This window comes from Melanerpes formicivorus, unplaced genomic scaffold, assembly GCF_026170545.1.
Source record: "Melanerpes formicivorus ecotype bairdi unplaced genomic scaffold, bMelFor1.0.p_v2 SCAF_29, whole genome shotgun sequence".
NCBI lineage: Eukaryota > Metazoa > Chordata > Aves > Piciformes > Picidae > Melanerpes > Melanerpes formicivorus.
The window spans coordinates 7,085,548-7,112,290 of NW_027142381.1; the positions used below are offsets into that span (position 1 = coordinate 7,085,548).

Below are 26,743 nucleotides of genomic sequence, written 5' to 3' on the forward strand. Positions count from 1 at the left end.
GATTATAAATCAGTATTTAGAAATTGGTTTTACCTGAGGAAAAACTTGTTCTGGTACATTTGAAGAGATAAAACCTACCAAAACCTCCTGTTCAAATGCTGACACATCAATGAGCAGCTAAAAATAAACCATAAGCTAGTGTAGGCTACTGTGAAAATTCTTGAACTTGCAGTGGTTTGAGGAGTTTAAGCTATGAATCAAATTCATTGATCTGACATAAATATTGCTTATTAACAAAAAGAAGAAACCTCTGCATTATTTTCTGAAGAGGCAGGGGAAAACCCCAGCTGTTAGCATTCACAGATCTTAAAACCTTCCCATAGCAGTTCCTGTCAAGCCTGTAGAAAATTGAGTGTGCTCCAGCTGCTCCATGCTAACCACCTGCATGCACATTCTTACAGAGCAGCAAATAAAAGGTTTCTTCATTTCCCCCCCCCCCCCCCAACCTAAAGACAGAAATAAACCCATTTATCTGATGACATAATACAAGCAATTGGTTCAGATCAGCCTGTAAACCTTCCTCAGCACCAAGCAGGGAAGAACATGAAATCCACAGGGTGTTCTAACCCACAGTGAAGTGGTGGATTATATACAGACCTTTAATTAAAAAGACTTTTCTCTGGATAGAATTTAATAATTACCTAATCTTGCCATAGAACACTGTCATGTGGAAGCAAAAATACAGCTTGTTTCCTTACCTTTGATTTAAAGGACATCATAAAAGAAGGCACTAAGAGAATAAAGCACTTGAAGCCCATGAAGAGGAATTTCAGAATAAAGTCTGTGATTCCCACAATCCAAAGTACCTCCCACAAGTCCATAAAATCCACAGTAGGCTTCAAGAAGACTAAGCTACAAAAACAAGTATCAGAAGTTACTGGAGCACCCTGTTTAGAGGAAAGTATAACCAGAGATTATCACAGCAGGTTTCATTAAAAAAGGAAACTTGTTTGCTAAGAAAATCAACTCTTTATTGTAAGATGATAATTTATCACCTTTAACAACCTTTCTGGTTTTGAGCCTTCCTACCTGTCATGTCATCACAACCCTCCCCATCTTCTAGACATAGACTTGCCTTTGCATTTTAGCAACACAGCCTTGGAGTGATTTAGAGCCAAGAGTGCAGCTACAGAATGGTAAGTGGCGAGAAGGAAAAAATCAGCTGGAGCCCTAGTATGGCACATTCAGTGTGCCAAAGGCAAGGTGGCAGTAGGGTCAAGGCTAGGAATGAAACCCAGGTACATTCCTCATGGTACAGCAGTGCCATTAAGTTGAGTATAGGGTCTAATCTTGCAAATTCCAAAGTGCTTTTAAGGCTAGCACCTGTTCAGTTTGGCAGAAGAAGAAGAAAGAAGATTAAAATGAAAGAGAAACCAATGCCACAATTAAAGATGAACAGCAGCAGCCCAGATAAAATGTTCCCAGTTAATATCTGAGCAATTTATGATGTGAGTAGAGATTGTCCTCTACTTACCTGTAATAGAGTGACTGAGAATGGAAAGTGTAATACAAGAGGAGTGATGATCCAGTTAGGTACACCAGTAACCAAGCACATTGCAACTTGGAGCACCGTTCCTGTAAGATAATTGCAGACATATTATAGTCCTCATCTTGCTATCAGTGTCTTAAATACATCTCCAAAGCACTAACTAATTTCATAAACTGGGAGAACTAAACTGAAAGGTAAAGCTGCAATTTTAATGTTTTCAACATCATTTCTGTGCATATCAAGGTGATTTTTTTTCCCCTACAAGAACAACCAAAATCCACCCCCACAATGAAGAAACAACAAATTTTCCTTTGGCAGTGAACAGACCCTGATGAAAGTTCAAACTGTTAATTGCTTTGAATTCCACAAATATACTTAAGAAATTCTTCCATAGCTCCAGAAAGCTTTCCTCAGTTGATTTCAGTATGCACAGTTGAGGGGGGCAAAGGAGGGAAAACACTCCCTTTGAATTTTGCAGACCTTACTGACTGAGAAGCTCTACAGTGTACAGAAGCTTTGAGACTTCCACCTTGGAAACTTTGACCCCTAACATTACCAGGTAAATAAAACATTTCTTTCAAAAATTGATGGATAAAGATCTTGGTTAACTTAGAGGATTTTGTTGCATAGGGTGATACTTACTCTTAGAAAAACCTGATTTACTATGCTTTTGTTTGCATACATATAAGTTGTTAGCAGCCCAATTCCAAGAGAAATGCCTATTAGGAAAAAAGGGTCAGTTATACACAGGAAAATAAAATAAAGTAATTACTGAACTGGGTTAATAAACAGCCACTTCTAATACAACTTTGTAATTGCAATTAATAGAGCTTAGACTATCAAACCAGAATAATGAAGCATATTGTACATATGCCAGCAAAGGAAATAGAAGCCACTGAAATGAAGTTCAGTAAGTCTTTCTGATAAATAAATACAAATATAAAGCTAAAAATAAATGGAATTCTATTGCAGGCATGGTTATGATGATTATCTCTTTGCTGGGGGGGGATGTGGGGTGTGTGTCAGTTCCCTCAGACAGTATTTTGTTATACTCTACCAATTATATGCTGCACAACCAGTTTGACACACAGAATCAAGACATAGGGCAGACTTTTGTGCAGCCACTGCAGGAGGTATCTGAGCTCTGAGAGGGAGCTGCCACCGTGTTCCTCTGAGTCTGGAGCGGAATCATCCAGCCCCGCTGCTTCGCTGTGGGCATGTCCGTGGGAGCGACTCTGGGAGCCCTGCCGTGAGTGCCGGGAGCTGGTGTGGTCTCTGGCTTCTCCCGCCGCAGAGTTCAGCTGGATGCGGACATCTCCGCTCTGGTGGCACGAGGCATCTCCTGGCAGCCTCCCTGCGTGGGTGCTCTGAGTAGAGTCATTGCTCCCTGGGATGTTGTGGAGGTGACCGCAGTTTGCTTGCATGGTGGGAGGGGTTTTCTGATCCAGATTTTTTGCTGGTTTGTCTCCTAGAGCAGGATATAAAAAGTCACAGTTGAAGGAAGAGATAACTGGTTCGGAGGGAGCAAAAAAGCCAAACCAACCAAGAAAAAACCCACCACAAAAATACAATAGATTGTACTGAGTGATTGCCTGCATGAAGCAAAGATTCTCTTTTTGAGAGATGCTGTCTGTCTGTTCTAATCAACAGTTGGACTCGATGATATTAGAGGTCTTTTCCAACTGAAACAATTCTATGATTGTATGAAAGCTGGCATGCTGGGTTTGTGCCCTGTCTCCACAAGGCAACTTTCTGTGTGCCCTATTAAATGAGTTCCTTTCACTCACATGCTGATTTTCTAGCCTGCAGTCAACCTGGTGCCTTAGTAAAATCTGCAGTTGTTTCGCTGCCCATCAGAACAGAGAAGCTGCTGAAAAGGAGACCAGCAGTAGCCTTTGCAGAAGCAGTCTTAGAAGCGCTGCATAATTTAACCAAAATAGCAACAGTAGTAGGCCAAAGAAGAAGCAGGCGATGGGAAGGAAGCAAAAACTACTAAAATGGTAAGCACTTGTTCAGCGACAAGCCTAGTCAAAAGCCAGTGCATGCTTAAAATTGAGGGCCATTATGAGATTAATGAGATTATCCTGTCTGGGTAAGTGAGCAGAACCAGGTTAGTGCATTTTGTAAGAAGCGTTTAAAAAAGCCTGAACCATATGGCCAGGTGGAAAAAAGGAAATGCAGCCACCAAGCAGTAATCTAACAGCAACACTACCCCAGTGCAGATTTAATGCTTCCCACTGACATCTTTCTGTTGTCTCCCATGGCAGTTTTTCAGTTCTGTGACAGTACACAGGGGTCAGACTGGCTTAAACCTACTTTTCTGCAGTGATGTGATTAAGAGGGATGGTTTTTGAGAATGAAGCCAGGTTTGGCACAACTTTTGTCACTATTATTGAAACAGTCAAAAAGGATTATAATGAAATTTCCAATGTTTTAAACTCCTCCAGATTTCTCTTTGAATATTTTTTGGTGTGTCCCAAGTTTTCTGTACACACACCTAGTTTCACTGAGGACACAGAAGGGTTAAAGCAAAGTGTGGGTGTGCGCTGCAAGTTCTTAATACATTTGCACAAACTTAGAATCCTTGTCTTTAGAAAGTAGATTTAGATGAGTAAATTGCTTTAATTTAAAATGCAAAAAAGGGGAACTTACTACCTCTTAGAAATGCTGCTACCACTGTATTTTTGTTGGCCAAATATTACATCATACTTCAGCCAAAATTCAGCTTCTGTCATTTTATGCACACGAATACAGAAAATGAACTGGAAACAGTTCTGACTCGTGTGAGCAGGATCGCTGGGGGTGTGAGCAGGATCGCTCGGGCTGTGAGCAGGATCGCTCGGGCTGTGAGCAGGATCGCTCGGGGTGTCGGCCTGCTCAGGGCATGAATGTTTGTTTCTTTTTAAAGGGGGAGGAGCACAAAATCTCATTAGCTCTCTTCTCAGTGACTTCGGGCCTGCTTGTGCAGCAAACTGACAGCTCCGTGCTAAAGAACGAAGTGAATGATCCCATTGTTCGAGTAATGCAGCTTCTCCTGGCACTCTGCCTAACAAACTTTCAAGTAACTTAGTTAACAAACACGACTTCGGATGGTAAGAACTCTGCACGCAGCCTCTAGGATTTCTTCTTCCCAGTCAGATCAAAGAAAGGCTTTGATAAAGTCTCCTCGGGCATTCCCCAGCTCTCCCCAGCCTCTGCCTCCCACTCCACTTCAGGAGTCGCTCCCAGGCCGCCGTGGCTGGGCCGCGCCAGGCTCGCCCGCACCCCTGGCCGGGCCGCGCCGCAGCTCAGCACGCCGCCGGCCCCCTCGGAGGCGGCGGGAGGGTCAAAGACGATGAGCGCAGCGCTGGGGGGTCCCCGCCGGCTCCCACTGCCCCCCCGGCACAGAGAGAAGGTAACTCTGAGGCGCGTCCCCGCTCCCTCCTCCCGGTCCCGGGCTCTGCGAGGGAGCGGCCGCCAGAAGCCCCTTTCCCGCCCCCCCCCGACCGGAGCCCGGCGCCGGTACCTCATCGGGCGGCGGCCGCCTCCCGCCCGGCGCCGCTGCCCAGCCCGCGGCCACCCGCCGCCTCCATCGCCGCCGTCGAGGCCGGGTAGGTGGAAGAGGGTGCGGCGGGGGGGGAGGAAGAGGAGGAGCCGTGAGGGGAGGAGGAGGAAGGCCCCGAGCTGGGTGTTGCTCTGGTAACGAAAGGCCGCGGCTCGTCCAGGCCTTCGCCCCGCCAGCGGAGGGAGAAGGCGGCCGGGGCGGGGGGCGATTGCCTCAGGGCCGGGCACAGGCTGCGGGTCAGGCCCGCCAAACGGAGCGGGAGGCAGTGGTTCCCGGTGCTTTTCATTTAAAGCCGCAATTAAAATTCATCTGAGATGGCAATAATAATGAAGGGAATGAAGAGAATTATTTCTCACATGCATATATATGTGTGTGTATATATATATATATATACATATACACGCTGTGGTGTCATTACTTCTCGGTGGCCATTAGTGCTCACCGCAGGGACATCCTGCTGCCTGGAAATTGGCTTTGCCTCCTAGGAAACCTGAGGAAAATGCTGCCCTAGTTAGTGTTGCTGTAGCTCTCAGGAGAAGCTTGAAATTAAATAGATACAGGCTTTTCTTTCAAAATATGCTCCTGAATAAATTAGTTTGCATCCAGAACTGGCATCTGTTTTCCTTGGCTCAGATGCTTTTTCTGAAAGTGAAAGGTACGCAGCTCACTGGGAGCCTTCTTGGCCACAAGGGCACATTGCTGGCTTATGATTATCCTTCTGCCCACCAGGACCCCCAAGTCTCCTATGCTGCTCTCCAACAGGTCAGTCCCCAACCTATACTGCTCCATTGTGGCTGTTCTTTTTCACATGCAAGACTTTACACTTGTCCTTGTTGTATTTCATTAAATTTCTCCCTGCCCAACTCTCCAGCTTGTCCAGGTCCTGAGATCAAGATAAACCACATCCACTGTGCTACCATCATCTATCCACCTGGCTATGTCCTCATAAAAGACCGTCGGGTTGGTTAAGCATGGAGGTGAGGCTGACCTGTCTGTTGTTACCCAGGTCCTCCTTCTTGCCCTGTGACATTTGCTTTCCTCCAGTCCTCAGGCACCTCTTTGCAAGACCTACCAAAGATGATGGAGGGGGGCCTAGCAATGACTTCTTCCAGCTCCTTCAGCACCCACAAGTGCATTGCATCAGGATCCATGGATTGATGGATGTCAGGGTTGCTTAACTGATCCCTAATCCAGTCCTCATCAGTCAAGGCAAGCACCTCCTTTATCCTTATTTGCTCTGGGGCTTCAGGGGTCTGGGGTTCCTGAGGACAGTCTCCAACAGTATAGAGAGAGACAAAGAAGGCATTGCAGCAATTTGGTCTGGTTTTATGGCTTTTTGAGAATCTGTATCTAGAATTTCTTGGCTGGAAATTCCAGGACTCATATCCACAGCATTTCACTTGGGCTGTGATTGATGTTTTGAAAGAAACCTGAACTAGTTACTACAGATATACTTAAATGTGAAACAAATCCCCAAACCTCCTTTTCCTGCAGGCCTTCTGAACTCACAAGACCACCTAATTTGTGTAGTTCTTCTGCCTGATTACCACAATACAGGTTGGTAGCAACACTAATGCAGATTTTGGGTCCTGGGCTGGAAGCACTCCAAGCATTATGTAGCTATATCCTCATCCTTTCAAGGATAACACAAACCTGTTGTGTTTGGCTTATGTTGTGCCATATTGTTCATTCTTTACTCAGTCATTTACATAGTGTTTAGATTGTGAAGGACAATGTGGGAAAAAAAAATCTTCATTTGATTCTCAAATCAGGAAAAGCAATTATAAATCTTTTCTTCTTAAATAGTATTTTATGTTTGGGAATTATGCATGCCTTCTGTACATTGCTTGGAAGTGTGTAAATACAAAAGCCTCTTTCAGCTGTTTCTTTTTTGTAACTCTAAAATGCACTAAAGTACAAATCAGAGTTGTTCTCAAACTGTTTCTCATGGTTTCATGGGCTGGAAATGTGAAACTAATTCGTAGTAGCTTATTAATCAATAATGTTTGCTCATGCAGGTCGCTTGCTGATTTATCTCCAATTCACAGCTCATTAGAAGGTAGGTAGCTCTTCAGTCATGTTGTTATTTAACAGGTGTGTTTTCAGGGTGCTATTAATGACCTCTGGATTTAGCAAGGCCTGCCACAAGATAGATCTGAGAGATCATTAACATAAAATTGGAAGTCTTTTCCCATGGGTATCACATACATCAGGTCACGTAACACCTAGTAATACATTTACCAATCTGTATTTTGGACTCAGAAGCCCATAAATTTCATTCAGATAACTGGGCTGGTGTCCAGGCTTGTTTATATACATTCAGATGTAAGCATCCCAGACATCCTCATACTCCTAGGTACAGGTGGTACCTCCCTAATTGAGGCCATCAGTAGATTTCATCACCGTATTCCTGCTTTTCCTGTGGTTGTTAAATGGATGAGCCATGGTGGAATGTCAGTTCCACTGAGCCTTGTGGAACTCTAGGGATGATCCCCTGGCAGTGCAATACTTAACCTTGTCAGCAGTTTACTCTGTGCTAGAAGTTGTTGAGAGCTGGTTCTATACATAGAAATATGTTTCATATTCCTAATTCCCAAAGGAGCTCTGCTGAAGAGCAGATGAAGGGATTACAATGTTGATCTTTTTATCTTTCTTCCTCCTAATAAACTGTGATCTCACTGGTTTTCACCAGAAGGTGTGGAAGGAGCTAGTCCTTTAAAATTCCCTGTACAACATTCATCTTTAGTGAGATTGAAAGGAACTGATCTCAGACACTTGGAAAGGAATTGTAGTTAATGATGTGTTAAAAAATTGTTTTCTTGCAGGAGTCTGTAAAATAGCAGAATGTCCTGAATATTCAAAGGCTTTATTGGTTATCTTTATTCTACACAAAATGTTACTTGAGTGTGGAAGACTTTTGCAAAATTAAGAAGATTTAGATTAAATTGTTTGAAGGATTTAAAAGTCTTGCCAAGAGGCTCAAAGGACCTTTAAAATGTGAATGCTTCCTGAGCTTTGAATGCTCAATATTGTTAAATCTGGCTCCTGCAATTATACAACCTTTACACCAGCTTGAATTTTAAGCAGAGAAAACAGCTCCTGTGCTCCCACATTGAAGACATTGGAGAATAGAGACCAGTTTTGAAAACTGGTCCCTGGGGTGATGGCAGAGGAGCCCAAATTTCTCTGTTGAATCTCATCTTGTAAGCTTTGTGAAGCAGACCAGCTTGAATTTGAACCAGATATTTTTGTAATGCAATGACATCATCTTTATTCCCTGAGGTTTCCAGAAGTCTTCCTTGCTCCTTGTGTACAGCAGCGTGCTCCATTCTCTCAATTCATTCTAAACTAAGAGTAGTTCCCCTGAAATAGTGTCACAGGATTGTTTGAAAACTGGTAAATTAGATCCTGAAGTCTTAGGTTTTGTACATAAATAGAACCTGGAATGAAAATTAGATAGGGGAGCCACAAAGGGCAGTTGTAATTTTTGCTCACTGCACAGGAGGGTGCTCAGCCTCTGTCTTTATCCACAAGAAGGAGCGATTCCCATGGTCATTAGAATAAAGTGGAGAAGCTGTTTTCTGAACTGGTCTTTTCTCCTAGTGACATTGAAGGATGTGTTAATTACAGTCACTCAAAAAATATTCAGCTGGTCAAGTATTTTAGAAGGTGTGTGTTAATTGCTGTTGTAAGACCATTACAAAGGTATTTAGGTCAGATGCACTCTGATGATCCTCCACTGCCTAAGACTTTGCTGTTCCCTAATGGGTGTGCTTAAAGTGCCAGAATTTGCAATAAGATCTTTGAAGTTTCTCAAATATATTTTTTCCCAACCTAGTGTGTTCAGCTGAATGTGTGAACCCTTGTGTGAATCGTTCTGTTGGATAACGACTCCTTATGTTTGTCAAAACCTGCCTTGAGTGGATGTTCTAGGAAGGGGTGGATGGGCTTGTTAAATTATTTTCCATCTGTAGTATCTGCTTTTAATTCTCTCCTTGATTACTCTTTAGTTTCCTTGGTAAATAGGAATATATTTTAGGTTCTAACATAATTCATCATCTTCTAACATAACTCATAAAATAGAAGTGTTTAAAAGCTCTTTAGATTGATCAATTTAGGTCAATGGTGGGAAAGGATTTTATTTGGTGCAGGGGGGTGCCTGTGGCAGATTGTCAATAGGAGTCAACGCTGGTTTAGTGACGCTGGTACCTCAGGCTGAGGTATTGCTTCCTGTAAGGATTTATGTAACTGCTCTGCCTGTGCTCTGATTGGGTAGTAGCCTTTAACTCTCAGAAGAAAAAGAAGCCCTTTTTTCTGGGGGTGTGTGTGATTATTTGTAATAATTCTTTGTAATTATTAAGATTGTCAGCCATAAAAAGTTTTGTTTGACTGTAACCAAAAGAAATGGTGAGATAAAGAATCTTCTGGCATTAGTTACCACTACTTCTGTAAGAAAAATACTGGTTTCTGAGTGGCTGAAAATTGACCCTTTTTCTGTTTACCTTTTTAGAGCTCAGTTAAACAGAGCTCTGTCTTGGATGTTGTTATCTGATATTAGAGAGTTTAGTGAGTTTCAGCCAGTGAGTTAACACCGATCAGAAAACAATTGGTCACACCCCTGTCTTTTAAAAGGTCACAAATATTCTGGTGCTCTACATGCATACCCATTTTAGCTGGTAAGGAAAACCACTGGCTTTGAAAAAGCTTTACCACAGATCACCAGATCTTTCAGAATGAATACAAACTCCAAACAACTGGAGGCAAAATCTTGTTTGTCGCCTTGAGCGGGGTTTCTCCCATTAACGTCAGCACATAAACATTTGCTTCACTTCAGTCAATATTTACCTCACTAATCAATAAAACTTGTTATGCACTCCAGAAAGTTAATATTTACTGACTGTTTTTAGTTTGGTGGCAATATATAAAATTCTCCATTTCTAAGAATAGGGAGGGGTTGTGTTACCTCTCTAATGAACAATGATCTTGTATTAATGTGTGGGAGTTAGTTGATCAGGAAATGTTATCAACCATAAAACCATGTTCACTAGGTAACAAGATTGTCCAGCTTATTCCTGAAACATTTGACATATAAGGAAAGGATAATTTCAAAACTAAAATAATCTAAATATATTATCAATTTTTACAATAGTTCTATGAGACTGCAAAAGCAGGACTCCCACAGCAGCTGGCTTTTGTGCTGGGTTTGTACCAACCAAGTTCTCTGGTAAAGGGAAATGTGCCATTGATCATTTAATCCTGATTTGGTATTTTGGTTTTTAATGTTCTTTGCATGAGATAAAATAATTAGGCTGAAGGAGGACCTTGGGAACAACACAGGGATTTTTTTGGCTCACAGAAATAGAACTGGGAGTTAAATTTGGATAAATCACCAACAAGTCTCAAGGAAATGCTTGCCATCTAGATCCAGTGTAGAACTTCCTGTATATCCCATCTTCTAGTGAAAGAACCATGGAACCTTGTTGCAGGTTCATTTTTTGGTGGTGTGTTCTTAGGAGGTTGTTGGTTTTTTAGTGCTTGCATATATACTGTATGGTCAAGCATGTTAAAATAAGAAAGAGAAACAGAGTAAAAGCAAAAAGAAAAATACTTGAAGCTGTGGTAGTCTGCCTTTGCATGCTGCTGTTGCTTTCATCTTTGCTCCTCTTCAGGTTTTTAATTTGCCTTGAGAAATGGTTTTGAAGAGGCTCGTCTGGTAGCAGATGAGCCCTGCCTGGATCTTCACTTCAGCAATCCTGGGCTGTGTTCAGATGCTCCTGCTGGAGTCCTCACTCACCTGTTCAGAGGTGTAGCAGAAGAGAGCACTGGGCCCTTTCAAAAGCTCAGGAACACCCTCTCTTGCTCCCTGTCACGAATGATCTAGGCCTCTTCCAACTCAACCCTTCTGTGATTTTTGTGTCCACCAGAGTTAACAGAAGTAGCAGAACTATGCCTATCATGATTTTCAAGGAGGTTGTGAATCTAGAAGCAAAGCTATATAACCTTTCCTTAATTTTATCAGAGTCAGAGGTAAAATTGAATATGCAAAGAATGAGTAAAACATTTTCAGGAATGCTGGCAGCAGCTCCCCCAAGAACTTCACTGTGCTCTCAGCAGCGCAGCCCACCTCTTCGGCAATTTTTAGGATGTAATCCTGTGAATGTATGTGATTAGCATACATAAGTGAGTAGTCTCATTAGAATCAAGGGGCTTCTTGTCTATGAAATCATTTGCATGAGTCTGTAGGATCAAGGTCCCCTTTACCTTAACATTATATAAAAGTGATTCCAGAGAAGGGCCAGGGTGGAGAACCTCTGGTATGAGGATAGGCTGAGGGAGCTGGGGTTGTTAAGCCTAGAGAAAAGAAGACTCTGGGGGCACTTTAGAGCTGCCTTCCAATACCTGAAGGGATCCTACAGGAAGGCTGCAGAGGGACTTTTCATGGGGGTGTCTAGAGACAGGACAAGGGGGAATGGTTTTAAGCTGAAGGAGAGTAGGTTCAGGTGGGATCTTAGGAAGAAGTTCTTCAGTACAAGGGTGGTGAGACTTGGATATACTACCCAGGGAGGTTGTGGCTGCCTCCTTCCTGGGGGTGTTCAAGGCTAGGTTGGATGAAGCCTTGAGCAGCTGAGTCTAGTTGAGAGGTGTCCCTGCCCATGGTGGGGAGTTTGGAGTAGCTGATCTCAGGTCTCTTCCAGCCTAAGCCATTCTGTGATAAAAATACTTGTTTTGCCATTAGGAAACTCTTCTGCCTGCATATAGCTCACTGCTTTCTGATTTCATGAATAGAAATGCTTTAGGTGGAGAGGAGGAGATATTGATATTTGTATCATCTATGGAATTCTAGTTGTTCATTACAGAATTAGTTAGGTTTTGTATCACTCAATTCCATCATGCTTGCCCTTGCTGAAGCAGCGATAGACTTTGCAGTGACCTCAACAGCAAGCAGCATGTGTTTCTAGATGTTCTGGAGGCTAGCAGTATAGTGTGCTGTAGTAACACTGTAGCTCATGAAAAGTGAAAAATTAGTAACTGAATGATGCAAAATGCAGAATTAGTTGTTGCTGATATTATGGATATCCTGTGTCTTTAGTTACTATATAATCAGGTACAGACTTCAACAGCTTGGTGAGGAGGCAGCATGTTTCTGAACTAAATGCTGCAGATGACACTGGTATCATTTAAGCAGCTGCTCATCATCCTTCCCCCATGCTTAACCAGGCAGATGGTTATAAAAATTGGGATGCAGATGTTACTTCAGAAGGTAAAGGGTTCTGGAGTGAAATTAGAGTACTCCTCCTAATCTGAAAATTATTTTTATTTTGGAAAGCAGGAACAAACCAATTTTTTGCAGTTAGGTCACAATAAGTACAGCAGGCACAGTTGTCTGCTTTAGGAGTTATAGAAGCCTAGAATGGCTTAGGTTGGAAGGGACCTTAGAGTTCATCTTCTCCAACCTCCCTGCCATGGGCAGAGATGCCTCTTAACTAGACTCAGCTACTCCAAGACTCATCCAACCTGGTCTTAAACACCCTCAGGGAGAAGGCAGCCACAACCTCCCTGGGCAGCCTGTTCCAGAGTCTTACCACCTTTGTACTGAAGAACTTCTTCCTCAGATCCAGTCTAACCCTACTCTTGCTCAGCTTCAAACCATTCTCCCTTGTCCTGTCTATGGACACCCTTATGAAAAGTCTCTCTCCAGCTTTCTTGTAGGATCCCTTCAGGTATTGGAAGAGCAGCTCTAAAGTCCCTCCAGAGTCATCTTTTCTCTAGGCTAAACAACCCCAGTTCCCTCAGCCTATCCTCATACCAGAGGTGCTCCAGCCCTTGGATCATGTTTGTGGCCCTCCTCTGGACTCGCTCCAACAGCTCTGTGTCCTTGCCTTAAATCCTTTTTGCTGACTAGTCTATGTTTCCATGTGTGACACTTCATTTCCATGGAAGAGTTTTCCCCTGTGCATTCCATATGTGTGCCATAGTTGGCTGTATGCTTAGTTATCAGTGGTCTAGTTATATTAGAAGTGCATATGTGATAGTACAAGGTGTTTGACTTTCAATCTACCAGAGGCTTTGTCTGCAGCATATGGTTCAGAGATAGTGACATCTACTTGGTGTCTGGTCAAAGGAGATAACACTGCTGTTTGTTAAACAAGAGACATTTGTTATCTTGCTGTAATGTGCACTCTTCTGGCAGTGGCACACTTAAACCCACTTCTGAGTAGGCAGAGAAAATTTGCACTTGTGTCAGGAAACAATCCTAATGTCTTTTTGCAAGGATTTCCCACTCTGTCCTTTAGAGTGGTGATTTCATTTTGTCCAATTAGAGATGAGGATGAGTCTATTCAATTAACTTCATCTTATGGTCTAAGTCTTCAACTGAACTAAAGTGTCTGAACTAAATCACAGCACTCCCATATTCCTCAGACTGTCCAATAAAACATCTGTTCATGATAATGATTATCTTAAATTAAGAGTGAGTTCCAGCTCACTCAGTACTTTTCTTCATTAATAGAAAGAATTAATGGAAGACTACTTACAAGAGTGCTTACTACTTAACTAAGAAATACTTAAGAAGTAAAACACTGGTGAAGGAATATTGGAATTGATTTTAGGCTCATATATAACTTCTTCCAGAAGAGATTATAACAATTAAGCTTGTGAGCTTGCATCTTTTGAATCCTAGTGTTTTCTTTCCTATTTTCAGGAGAAAATTACTGTCTTGCCCATCAGCTGATGGTCTCTGACTGCTCATAGATCAAAAATGCAAACAAAAAGTTTGCTGAAGGCCATTCAGGCTCCACCAAGTGAACAGGCTTGGGTTTATTGATGTGACAGCTGAAGCACCAACATTTATAAGTGAAAATTGTAGCCATTCGTTACCTGAAATTAGACAAGCAATCCATAGATATGCATCTAAATAAACATCTTTTTTGAGGGTGCAGCAAGCCTGGGAGGCCTGAATGTGTCTGGTGAAAACCAGGCTTCTGATGTGTGTAAATAAAGATCTGAATGTGTGACTTCAGGCATTCAAATTTGAAAAGTTTGGTCTACCACTCTGTAATTTCTGCTTTTGGTGCTGAGTTCCTCACACCACACTGCTGGGGGGGATGTGTGCTTGGTTGGTTTGCTTTGAAATAGTTACAGTTACAATTTTGACAGCACCTTCCTAGAGAATGCCAAATGGAGATGTTAGCTGTGTGAGCAGGGCCTGTGGACAAGGAAATGTAGTTGAATATGTGCAGAGCAGCACAAAATTCTCTTCAGTGAAAGGGGAGAGAGCTGTAGTACAACAGCATGAGGAGAGAGGGACAGGTATGGATGAATTAACCTCTAGATTGGATATATCACAGCACTGTTAGGACTCCAGCTATAATGTAAGAGAAGGCCAAAACTTGTGCTTGTGTGTGGCTGTGTGTACATGCTTTTCCATATTTCCCAGCTGTGCATCCCATCTTACAGAACTTCTCTGTGCACAGGGTAGTTCTTTGTGCCTCTTGGCAGAAAGGGCCTGCAGGATGCCTTCTGCAGTCTTCTGTGAGGCCAACATTGTGTTTGGTGCTTATGAAAAACAATTAATTCAGTGCTTGCAGAAAATTTGTCATGTCTGGTTAAATTCCTTTCATGTGTCACAGTGATAACAGCAGCTGGAGAGTGTTTGTCCTCTGTGTATTCCTTGTGCAATAGAACATCATCTAACTTAGAAGAAAACATGAAACATTGCAACAAAATAATATCTGTGCCTCCTGCCCAGGGTCACTCAGATATCCATCTCACATTTTACACTACATTCAGAGTAAGACATGAAAGCACCTAAAGGACACTAAGCCGTGAAATTATGGTCCACAGAAGTGTTTTCTGTTGTTCATTGTTTAGATCCTGCTGGAGTATTTGTTCTCTATCACACATAATTGCCACAGTGTTAAAATCGAATTGAAAATGCATTACTCTTTGATCCATAATTGGAACCTTTACCCAGGTCATGTAATTGTCTACATTCAGAACTCTTTGTTTAACAGGTGCACATAACTCATGGCCATTTTGAACCAGCTGAACTTACTCCTGTTGAACTTAACCAAGTTAACCATTTTTCTTTCAGCTTCCAGTGCTGGAAAAAAAACAACAACAAAAAAGGAGTACATCCTTAAATCTGGTTTGCTTGCAGACAGAGCCTGACACAGTAGATTTAGTACAGCTGCAGTATTAATGTTCAAAACTCCCATGCTGCACAGTTTTCCCACATGCTACATAAAAATGCTGCACAGCTCCTCTCTCCAAGGCTGCTCTATTAAGGCACTGACTGACTGTGTGCCTCCAGTTTGGTTAATGTTTTCATTTATACATAATACAGTTCCACACACTCACACAAATTGCTATTTATTGCAGAATAAGTATGGTAAAAATAATGATTTTCCCCACTATTAATCTTCAAACTATAAAAGGCAATGGAAAATAAATCTGGGTGAGGATTGATGGAAATGAAAGTTGCAGAACCACGGAATGAATGAGTTGCTGGAGAATAACTTGTGCTTATATATTCTTAATTAATTATAAGAAAATGTGGTGGAGAGGGTTTCAGCAGTTCTGAAGGAAGCAGCATGGATTTATATCTTCTGGAATAGTGGGGGGAATGCTGGAGAATCTGGGTCATTGGTTTTGTTGGCTTCTGTCACAACAATGGGGTTTATTAACTCCATTTCAGAAGGGTGACTTTTGCATAGTGTTGGCGATTTTGAGGGGGGTGTAATGGCTTCAGAAAGTAGCAGCGAGGTTTTGAAGGTGGTTTTGCAAGCTTTGCTTTTAAAAGTGATGGAAGGAAATGTGGGTTTTTTTGGAGGCCTGAACTATAGAACCCTGATAGTTTGGGGTTGAGTTTTTAGTGAAGAACAAAGCGGACCAGAGCAGATTACAGTCTTGAAACTTTCCCTCTGCTGATACCTGGTAGGACCATGTGCTTCCACAGGTGAACAGAACCATCCTTGAAGTCATTTAATCCTTCAAGGCAATGAATGGATTTGGTGGAATGGAAGTGGAGAGTAGTTGGCTACACTGACCAAAGCCTTTGAATTCATGCTTCCAGTTGAACTGGATCTGCAAGATGTACATTTTGCAGAGTGAATTTTATTCAGATTTATTGTTTTGTTTTGTTTAATGTAAAACGTTTCTTTTGTGGAGTTAGCTGGGTTTTAGAGGCCCATGACAGGTAAATAAGAGCAGTACAACCTTCTCCATTTCTAATCATGTTAAAAGAAGGTCTATCATTTTTGTCTTCTAAAGAAAATGTTTCCTAACCTTTTTTACCAAGGGACCTTATTGGACCTATGCCAGTTTTTCAGTCCAGGCTTGGAAATCACTTCTTCCTTCTCTATTTAGCATTTCATGGGCTCTCCTTCCAGAAAAATCTCACTGTTGATTTCTTATGAGGTGGGCAGTGCAGAACAGGGAGCAGTGCAAAAATTCCTGCTGCTGCATCTCCCCATGGGAGTGCAGAGTCCCACAGCCAACAGAGGAGGAAATAGCTTATTCTTCATAAAGCAGGGAAAATAGGTGCAGGCAAGTGTTCCAAATTGAACTTTAATGAAATTATTGTTTATGGCCCAGCTTCTACCTTACATCCAGAATCTGTCATTTAGGTGATTGGGCCAGCAGGTGGCAAATATAATTCAATTCAAGAAAATAAATAAGGAAGTAGGCTGGGGATTGTTTGCTAAAAAGAAGACATTTAGTTTGCTAATTAGGAGGATTTATAGGATGCTGTACTTAAAAATAGATGATTATTGATAGCTCATCTTAATCATGAAAGTTACCTTACAGTTTCAGTGTCCTACACCCAGAGTTAGAATAGAATAGACCAGGTTGGAAGAGACCTTCAAGATCATCGAGTGCAACCTATCATCCAGTGCCACCTAATCAATTAAACCATGGCATTAAGCACCCTGTCAAGTCTCCTCCTAAACACCTCCAGTGATGGTGACTCCACCACCTTCCTGGGCAGCACATTCCAGTGGGCAATCACTCTCTCTGTGTAGAACTTCTTCCTAACCTCCAGCCTAAATCTCCCCTGGCACAGCTTGAGACTGTGTCCTCTTGTTCTGGTGCTGGTTGCCTGGGAGAAGAGAACAACCTCTGCCTGTCTACAGCCTCCCTTCAGGTAGTTGTAGAGAGCAATAAGGTCACCCCTGAGTCTCCTCCTCTCCAGGCTAAGTAACCCCAGCTCCCTCAGTCTCTCCTCACAGGGTTGTGTTCCAAACCCCTCACCAACTTTGTTGCCCTTCTCTGGACACGTTCCAGCAAGTCAACATCTTTCTTAAACTGAGGGGCCCAGAACTGGACACAGTACTCAAGGTGTGGCCTAACCAGTGCAGTGTACAGGGTTGCTGCAGCAGGCAGATGTGTGATGACCACAGGAGTGGGGAAGCAAACCTCATCCACCTGGCATGGACAGCAGGGCCTCAGAAACGGAGAGCAGGGGCTGGGGATTGCTGCTGGGTTTGAGAGGTGCAGGCTGAGTACCTGTGTGCACTGGATTGCACCTTCTGCTGCAAGGTGTGGGACAGAAAGAATTGTATCTGGTTCTATGTTAGCAGTAACCAGAAGTAACAGCCCTGCTGCAGTAGACACTGTTATTTTCATCTGGAGACTTTATGAAAGGCTGCACAGAAACAATGTTTTTAATTTAGAGAGGAAGTAGCAAAAGACACGCTACATTACATCAGTCTCTGACTTGGGTAGGAAAGGAAGAGAAGGTTGGAATTGTCCTTAATTAGTTATAAGAGAGTGTAAAAATCATAGAACTATAGAAAACTGAAATGGAGATTGCTTTTCAAACTCTCATTTATCTAAGGAGCCATTAAAAGTTATTTTAATGGAAACCAGAAGTCAGTGGTAAACTAAAATATTTGTCAGTGGAAACTGCTGAAGTGAAAGTTAACTCCATCTCCCTGTTTTTTGAGGAACTAGTCGATGTCACTGCATGTGTTTGGATCAAACTCATGATCTACAGAAATAACCAGGAGGATGAACCAGCAGCCTGCACTTCTGTGGGTGCTGGTGACAACTCACAGCCAATTGTTGCTAAGGTTTCCTCTGCATCTGCTGCATGGTTGAACTCTCCTGCAGACTCCTGTATGAACTAGTTCCCTGCCTTTTTCTTTCCCTTAATGCTTCAGAACAGAATACCTAGTGACTGTTAATTTGCCCTGGGACTCTGTTACTGTTGTTTCCATCTGTCCCATGGGGTCCTGTGGGGGAAGAAGAAAACAGGACAGTGTATTTTCACTATTATTTCCATGAAACAGTTCACCTAATTTAAATTGAAGCTTTTGTGTGGACTTGCTTATTCTTACTTGCACCAGAAAAAAAACCAGGGAGCAGGTCATACAACGTCCTGTAGAAGTAACCAGGCTGTGAGTTGGGGCTGTTCAGCCTGGAGATGAGAAGGCTCCAAGGAGACCTTAGAGCAGACTTCCAGTATCTGAAGGGGGCCTAGAAGAAAGCTGGGGAAGGATTTTTTGCAAGTCCTTGTAGTGATAGGATGAGGGGGAAAGGATTGAAGCTGGAAGAGGGGAGATTTGGACTGGAAATCAGGAAGAAATTCTTTACAGTGAGGGTGGGGAGACAGTGGAACAGGTTGCCCAGGGAGGCTGTGGATGCCCCCTCCCTGGAGGTGTTCAAGGCCTGCTTGGGTGAGGCATTGAGCAACCTGGGCTAGTGGAAGGTGTCCCTGCCCGTGGTGGAGGGGTTGGAACTAAATGTTCTTTAAGGCCCCTTCCAAGCCAAACCAATCTATGACTCTATGATAACTCTGGTATTCAGGTCAGTCTCACCTCCCATGAAAGTTGTTTTAATGTTCTAAGCTGGGGCAGTGGTTGGAGAGCTCATCAAGGCAGGTTGGTATGAGCTACACGTTTCCCTGTGCCCTTTTTTCATTTCTCTCTGCTACATTTTGTTCTCCTGATATGCTTCATATTCAAATTATTCCAGAGTTGTTTTGTTCTAAGTGGAGAACTCGAGCAGAACTGTTCCTCACAGAAAGAAACAAACATCCAGAGTGAATTACCATGAAGGAGATTGCAAGATGAGATTGTAAATATTATTCTGAGAGACTTCAATTTCCTTCTGAAAGGAAAGAGCATTAAGGGACAGTGTGAAAATGTAGAAGGGAATAGTAAGAAAAAAAGACCCATAAGAGAAATTAGGCTCAGCAGCCCTTTTGCTATTTCATGTCTAACATTCATTTTGGAGATAGAATTGTTGCATCAAGCTAAGGCTAGTTTTCTTTTATGTGCCTCTAAAATGAAGATGAGTCGCAAGGATCTGGTCCATTCTCTTCTGTCACTTGATATTTGTAACGAAGTCTGGACGTGATTTCAACCAACCAACTCCATTATTTTTTTAACAAGTTGGAGTTTCAGCAGGTAATTGCATTTGTCTTTGTGCTCACAGGAGTACCTTGGATCTATTTAAGGAGTAGGAAATGGTTTTGTATTTCTAGAGGCGTCTATGGTTGGCAGAAACTGACAGTTGCAGTTACAACCACACTGCATTTCCTGCTTGTGGCACAGGTGCAGCAGTTACCTTCTCCCTGACCTTCCTCCAAAACAGAGGAACATCTGTTGCATCTGAACATCACTAAGTCACTAAATGTTCAGACAAAATATTTAACTTAGGCAATCCTTCCAAAAATCTGAACTTTTCTGTGCTGGCCCATCCCAAAGTGATATAAAATAGGAGAGAGGGGAAAGGGAAAGAGACAGGAAAAGGGAAAGGGAAGGGGAAAGGAAAGAGGAAAAGGAGGCTTCACTTGCTGAAATCTTGACTTAAAAACAAGTGATGAAGAAAGCAACCCTTGTGTCTGAGTTTCAAAACCATGGCACCAGAATAGCCAGCTGGTGAAGGTTTCTGAGCAACTGCAGTGGCAATTGTCCACACTTCTCTGCTGTGACAGTATTTAAGCTTTGTTCAGTTTTGAGCAGGGATCCACTGGCATTATCTTCATCAGGGGAGAGCATTTCCCCTTCTAGACATTTTGTGTGCAGTCTCCTGCAGCACAGAACTTGTGCTGTACCTTTCAACTGAATTGAAATCCCACCAATTGAAGCCTCTTAGTGCAGCAAAAAGACATTCTCTCTGTTGTTGTTTTCATTGTGTGTCCATGAAGGGTCCTTCTAGACTTAATTCTAAAGGAATAATTAGACTATTTAAATATTAAACATCAAAGTTCTTACTTTATTGTTAAACCAATATTGAAGTAGGACAAAAATGATTCACAGCTCATGGCAGTGCAGTCCAGAATTGCTGGTGTTGCAGCTGATGTCCTGTTTCAGTGATAGTGGCACTGCCAGGAGGCTCAGAAATGTAGATTTTAATCAAAACCTTTATTTGAGATACACTTCAGTTAAATCATAAACTCATCTTTCCTTGTGAACTTCCTCGCTGTTACAAATGGCAAATGGCTGCAGCTTCCTTTGAAGTGACTCAAAAGCCTGCTTTAGGTCAGTGGATGGTTTCAGTGTGATGGAATTGGAGGTTGTGTTGTCTTTTTCTCACAGATCATTATTTAACCACTCAATATTAGCTTTCATTGCCCTTTTGATATATTTAAGCTCATCATCTTCTCATCGAAGAGATTGAATTTACTATTATGTTGTTACTTTATATGAATTGCATGAATCAATATCAGATTCCCTGGTTTACACTGAGATGTTTATTTTAGGGGAAGAGAGAAAATCACAGAATCATTAGGGTTGGAAAAGACCTTTAAGATCCTCGAGTCCAATCATAACCCAAGTACCCTGCTCACTAAACCACGTCCTGAAGCACCACATCTACACACTTCTCGAACCTCTCCAAGGATGGCATCCTGCCACCTCCCTGGGCAGCCTGTCCCAGCCCCTCACCACTCTCTCAGTAAAGAATTTTTTCCTAAAGTCTAGTTTAAACCTCCCCTGGCACAACTTAAAACCATTTCCTCGTGTCCTATCACTGGTTACTTGGAGGCGGAGACCAACAGCAGCCTCACTACACCTCATTTTGAGATACAGCCTGCCTCAACCAGCAAATGCTAAATGTTATCCTTAGATAGAAGGCTACCAAAATTTCCTAACAGTCTTTGAAATGCAATATATTTTGCAACATTCCCAATCTATAACATTCAAATACTTGCAAGTTGTTTTATTGTGGTAACAGAAACCTTTCATTTCATTATCAGGGAAAGAGTCCAGAGTAGAAGTAGTATTTTAATTTTTTGCAATGAAAATATGAACTCTGTTGAAAATGTCTGTTTGATAGCCATATCTATCTATCTATCTACAAATGTTTCTTAAGATAGAAGTTTTATTCAGAAATCAAATGCTTGCAGATTGATGAGAACTGTCTTTGTAAATGTGTTGCCCACTTCTTAACATTTATTTATTTAGAATAAACTTTATTTAGAATAAACCAAACCACAATACCTGAAAACATCTGTTCTGCAGAGAAGCAGCTATCAAAATACTCTGAAGCAGGAGGAGCTGTCTCTTAATTCAGTCAGAATGGAATGTTCTGCCCAGGGAGGTGGTGGAGTCACCATCCCTGGAGGTGTTCAAGAGGGGGCTGGATGTGGCACTTGGTGCCATGGTTTAGGCATGAGGTCTGTGGTGACAGGTTGGACTTGATGATCTTTGAGGTCTCTTCCAACCTTGGTGATTCTGTGATACTGTAAGTTTGCTCTGCAGGGGTCAGGTGAGCAGCCATGATTCCACAGCAAGTGATGAACCTTCCTTAGTTTTTTTTGATTCTGAGGAAGCAGTGATTTCATGTTAAGACTGGAACCCTCAAATGATCTGTGCAAACCTGCTGACTTCATCTGTGGATTTGAAGCACTGTGTTAAGAAATATTGTTGGGTTTGGTTTGTCATGTTAGGGATGTTGTTTCTTGCTTATTTTATATTTGTTTAATATATGTTTCTTACTATGAATCAGATGAAATTCCACACAGGCTGTTGGAATATTTTGTGTGGTGGATATAAACAGTTGGGAATTCTTATCTCAGTGTCACCATGTAGGAACAGCCCAGGCTTTGTGCTTGGTGGAGGCATTTTGGTTGGACTCAGTATGGCTTCTGCAGTCTTTTCCTCATCAATTACATATGAATCTTTATTAATATATTAAGTAGCTAATTAAATCTGGTCAGATTAACCTTTCTTGATGATTAGAAGTAGGCACCTTATCCATTAAAAAAAAAAAAAAAGGAAAAAAGCAGGCTAATAATTTTGGGTGGAACATCTTGTCCCTGTTTGAATACTTATCTCTGTTTACATTCACACAGCATTAATCACTTGAACCAGACATATTTGGGAAAAGAGGGGGAGTGCCCATCACAGGTTTTCAACTGCAGTACATAGAAGTCATAAAGGAGAATGCATTTCCCTTCATTCCTCTCCATGAGCAGAAGAGGCAAACATTTTGAACTCCTAATCCAGAATAAAAGCTGCATTTTTCAAAACACACAAAGAAAGAACTGGAGTTTGTTTGCAAATCATTTTTAAAAGCAAGTACTCCAGGCTGAGCAGCTTGTCTCCTCAGTGAAAATTCTTCAGCAGTAGCACTGCAGTATTTTCCAGTTATGACTGTTATTATTTTATAACGCTGATTGTCTTTGTTCTGTGGTCTGTTCTTTTTTGGAGTGCTAGTGAAAGCTTCTTGGTCATTTTCCCTGTCCTTCCCTCATTCAGTATTTTCTGCCAACTCTTCTGCCCTCAAGCCGCTTCTATTTCCCCCTGCAATGGCTGGATCTTGCCTCCATACAACCATTGCCTTTACTGCTCATGGGAGGAGTGTATCCCGAACAAATGCTCCATATGTTCTGGCTTCTGTCATCAAAGTTGAAAAGACCAAAAGGGGAGATTGCAAAGTGACCTTCTGGCAGATTTTCTGTGCTCCCTCCACCTTCCATCTGAGCAATTCTGGCTCTTCTTTGGGAAGGAGTCTATACCTCAGTCAAAATGTGTTCATAATGAAGACTGGTTCATTTTGATCATGAATTATCATTATGGTTGTAAACTATTGCTTCTCAGGAACAAAATAGTGAGATTATAGGAGATCTGGAAGCTCAACACTGTTGTCTAGAGAGCAGGTAGGATGCTAGGAATTACTGAAGAGAAATAAAGAAAAAACACAAGAAACTTTTTGATCCCAGTATAAAACTGTCATTGTTTCTACATCTTGAGTCAGTTTTCTTCTTTTGAGCTAGAATATACACATTCAACCATCATTTTTCTCTCCTTCCATCTCCTCTTCCTTCCCTCTTCTACTCCAATACTTATATTTTCCCCTTTCCTGCACATTGTTACCATTTTTTCCCTCAGCATCTGTTGCTGTCTTTTTTCCCCCCATCTATTTTCCTATCTTTTTCTTGGTGTTTTGTACTTTTGCTCTGAGACTGAATGAGGATTTGGACCTTGAGCTCTTCCTTAATATTGCAGAACTGGGTAGAAACTACCTTAAAATCATGGTGGGCAGGGTATCTCCTAAGTGATCATGTGAGGCTGACTGAGAGGAAATAAATTCCTGTTTAGCAAACTTAACTTCTCCTAAAAATTCAGGCTTCATCCTTCCAGCTGGAAACTAGATAATGTAATGGATTGTTACAAGCTGTTAAAATTTGAGGCTGAGGATGGGGAATAGACTAAAGTTACCCTATGAATTGTTCAGCTCTTTGTGAGAGGCTGTTGAAATAAAGCAACAATGTAAGAGATGAATTATATACAACTTAATGTAAAGCTATTTGATGTCATTAGGATATTTCTTCCTTGATTGTCTAACATTTGTGTACTTCTAAAAAGTTCTACTTTTTTTTTGGGGGGGGGGTTTCTTTCTGAACATTATGAAAATTGTACTGAGAGGAGCAAATTCATCTGCATAAAACTGACTGCAAAGAGCAATTAGTCCTTCATTAATATGCAAATTTGGTCCAGTGCAAATTCATCTATATATGAGGCTTAAATATGCAAGTCAGTCTTGCTGTGCAAGAAGCCCAGATGCTTTTATTTACTTTGAAATTGAGGGATTTGGTTAATGATGTTGTTGACAGGAAAGCTTGAATAAATTTGATGATCACCATCTTTCATATTAGACGAGGCCCACAGAAAAAAAATTACCAAGTAAAAGACCAATTTTATTTGGTAATTTCCTATTACCAATCTAGTAATAAAATGTAAGATACAAAGTAATAGAGTTAGATTTCCTAATGTAGTTATCCTGAGACTTAAACTGTTCCCCAAAGATAGAACCATATTTCTTAAACTTTGTTTTTCCAGAGGGTAGAGCCATCTACATGAGCTGTATGAATAACATGCTGCCTAGAGACTTAATATTGGAAAGTTAGCTGTGTTGCTTGTTTCATTTGGAGAGAGTCTATAAGGCTGGGAATTAAAAAGCAGGAGCTTTGGAAGTGGCTGTCGTCATCATCTTCCATTAATGATCTATGTAGTCATGTCAAGATTCAAAGATTCAATGTTGAAGGCTGCAGAGGGAATTTTCATAAGGGTGTCCAGAGACAGGACGAGGGGGAATGGTTTTAAGCTGAGGAAGAGTAGGTTCAGGTGGGATCTTATGAAGGAGTTCTTCAGTACAAGGATGGTGACACTGGAATAGGCTGCCCAGGGGGGTTGTGGCTGCCTCCTCCCTGAGGGTGTTCAAGGACAGGTTGGATGAGGCCTTAAGCAGCTGAGTCTAGTTGAGAGGTGTCCCTGCCCATGGTGGGGAGGTTGGAGTAGCTGATCTCTGAGGTCTCTTCCAGCCTAAGCCATACTGTGATAAAAATACTTATTTTGCCATTAGGAAACTCTTCTGCTTCTGCCTGCATATAGCTCACTGGTTTCTGATTTCATGAATAGAAATGGTTTAGGATCTCAAAGGACCCTTCCAACCTAAGCCACTCTATGATGCTGTGATTCTATGTTTGTCTTGATTCATGTGTAAGGAGAGGGTGTCACCCACTATTCCTCTTTGTGGTTCTTCAGTTTCTTTTTCTCTAGTTCTCTCAGGCCTAAATTTAGCTTTGACTTATGCAATTGAGTCTTTGACTTCAATCATGCACACTTTTTCCTGAACTAAATCTGTTCTTCTTTCTTGCCTGTGTGGGACACTGAGACTTTCAAAATAACAGAGAAGTGGAGTTTCCGTGGACTGAACTCCACGGCCATTTAGAATGCTCTAGTTGTAACTACCCGAGCACAAGTTAATAGATGATGCCATTTGATTCCTCTGACTCCTGGGCACAGCTGTTTGGGATATAAATCCTCACAGCAGTGAACAGTTAGTTTCCAAATCCTTGATGTGCTGTACTAGGCAAAAAGTTTATAGAACCATGTTATGGAAAGAAAAAAAACCTAATGAGGCACTAAAATGTGCTTGCTCCCCACATGGTGTGGTCTGGCAGGTGAATCCAAAAGCAGGAAAATTACAGACAGAATTGAGTGTCTGGGGGGAGCAGGGCAAGGGTCTGTTGGTCTGCAGAGACCCTGCTTAACCCTACAAGGGAATCTGTCCTTTCTCACCACCTGAATGAGGCATTGGAAGCTGTCAGAAGGCACAGTGTAGAGGGTTTGTTTGTGGTACTTAAGAGTTTAGGAGGTGACAAGCTGGTTAAAAGGTGAAACTGAAAAACACAATGTCTTCTGAAATGTAAATAACCTTGGCCTTTGAGCACAGGTGGTTCTTGGCTTCTAGCATTGTTCAGTATCCTCCACAGAAGCCCTGACTTTCTGATCTAGTTCCCTAAAGAATGCAAATATTAATTCTCCAGTATCTAAGCAATAGGCATCTCAGCACAACCTGAGGTTGTCTCCTGTCAGCTGTATATATTATTCTAGATTAATAAACACTTCAGCCTTGGAGTTTATTAGTCCAAAATTTATTTATTACCTCATAAATTCAACCCCCCTCCAGTTACCATCTAATTAAACTGCAATACTGTGCATGCTATCTTTGGAGATGTATTAATACTGAAATGATCTTGTGAAGCTGTAATTACAGACTTTGTGCCTTCTTTTCCATACTTCTTTGTTTTTTTCCCCAGAGTCTGTGTGGTGAGTGGGGCACATACTACCCCCTTGTTTTGAGCTCCTCCAAACTGTAAGTATCCAAGGATAAGAAGCTGAGGTTTTTTTTTTCCTCTTAGTAAAAGAGGGAGGAAAGTTTGTGCCTTTTTCTACTTGGGAAGGACCAAGACCATTAGTTACGAAACCTGATTGTGCAAGTAATTTTAGCACATGTTTTCTCTTCAGTCTTTGAGGAGATTACTCACAGGAGTAAAACCTACTTACAGGATATTTTTTGTAAGGCAGCTCTTACTGCAGTTGCCAAACAGTGAAGATGACCATTTTATTTGCATGAGAGGAATCATTTGGGGGGCTTCACTGGTGACAGAGATTGGGAAAAAAGGGAAAATGGTCTTAAACTCTTGCTTAGGAGAAAGATTTCCTTACAGTATAGTAAGGGTACTTACTATAAGTATTTGGTTTATCTCTGCTTGTGCTTTATCAAGGTTCTCCTCCCATCTCCTGTGATACACTGGATGATTGTTGTATTGATAAGTTTTCTTTTGCTCTTTTTTTCCCCCCTACTTGCTACAGAATAAGGTATTCTGAATCCTGGGCACTTCCGCTACAATGCAAGGGGCACAAGAGGCAGAACAGTTTGCACGTACTTTCCCTGTGTTTTTGAAGTAGTTT

The 26,743-nt window shown here is 41.8% G+C and overlaps 2 protein-coding genes and 1 long non-coding RNA gene across 8 annotated transcripts in view; 2 read left to right on the plus strand and 1 right to left on the minus strand.

Annotated features, from left to right (window-relative positions):
- Positions 1–2,342, plus strand: part of RPS6KB1 (ribosomal protein S6 kinase B1) — a 26,716-nt gene extending 24,374 nt beyond the window's left edge. The window contains exon 17 of the transcript XR_010989363.1: positions 1,968–2,342. The gene's annotated coding sequence lies outside the window, so the exon portion shown is untranslated. The remainder of the gene's footprint in view (positions 1–1,967) is intronic.
- The window catches only part of RNFT1 (ring finger protein, transmembrane 1), a 9,321-nt gene extending 4,213 nt beyond the window's left edge, over positions 1–5,108 (minus strand). The window contains exons 1-5 of the mRNA XM_068154825.1: positions 4,995–5,108; positions 2,547–2,957; positions 2,132–2,208; positions 1,475–1,575; positions 699–852 (exon numbers count right to left, since the gene is read on the minus strand). Coding sequence (XP_068010926.1) covers positions 699–852; positions 1,475–1,575; positions 2,132–2,208; positions 2,547–2,913 — 699 coding nt within the window. The 5' untranslated portion in view covers positions 2,914–2,957; positions 4,995–5,108. The remainder of the gene's footprint in view (positions 1–698; positions 853–1,474; positions 1,576–2,131; positions 2,209–2,546; positions 2,958–4,994) is intronic.
- LOC137449375 (uncharacterized) overlaps positions 5,094–26,743 on the plus strand; it is a 29,738-nt gene continuing 8,088 nt past the window's right edge. For 2 of the 6 annotated variants that reach the window (XR_010989366.1, XR_010989369.1), the window contains exons 1-6: positions 5,096–5,795; positions 5,905–6,010; positions 6,078–6,242; positions 6,528–6,590; positions 7,052–7,092; positions 26,089–26,144. This is a non-coding gene — a long non-coding RNA (uncharacterized lncRNA). Of the gene's footprint in view, positions 5,796–5,904; positions 6,011–6,077; positions 6,243–6,527; positions 6,591–7,051; positions 7,093–26,088; positions 26,145–26,743 lie in introns of all 6 variants that reach the window. The other 4 variants (XR_010989365.1, XR_010989367.1, XR_010989370.1 and 1 more) reach the window with 3 other exon arrangements.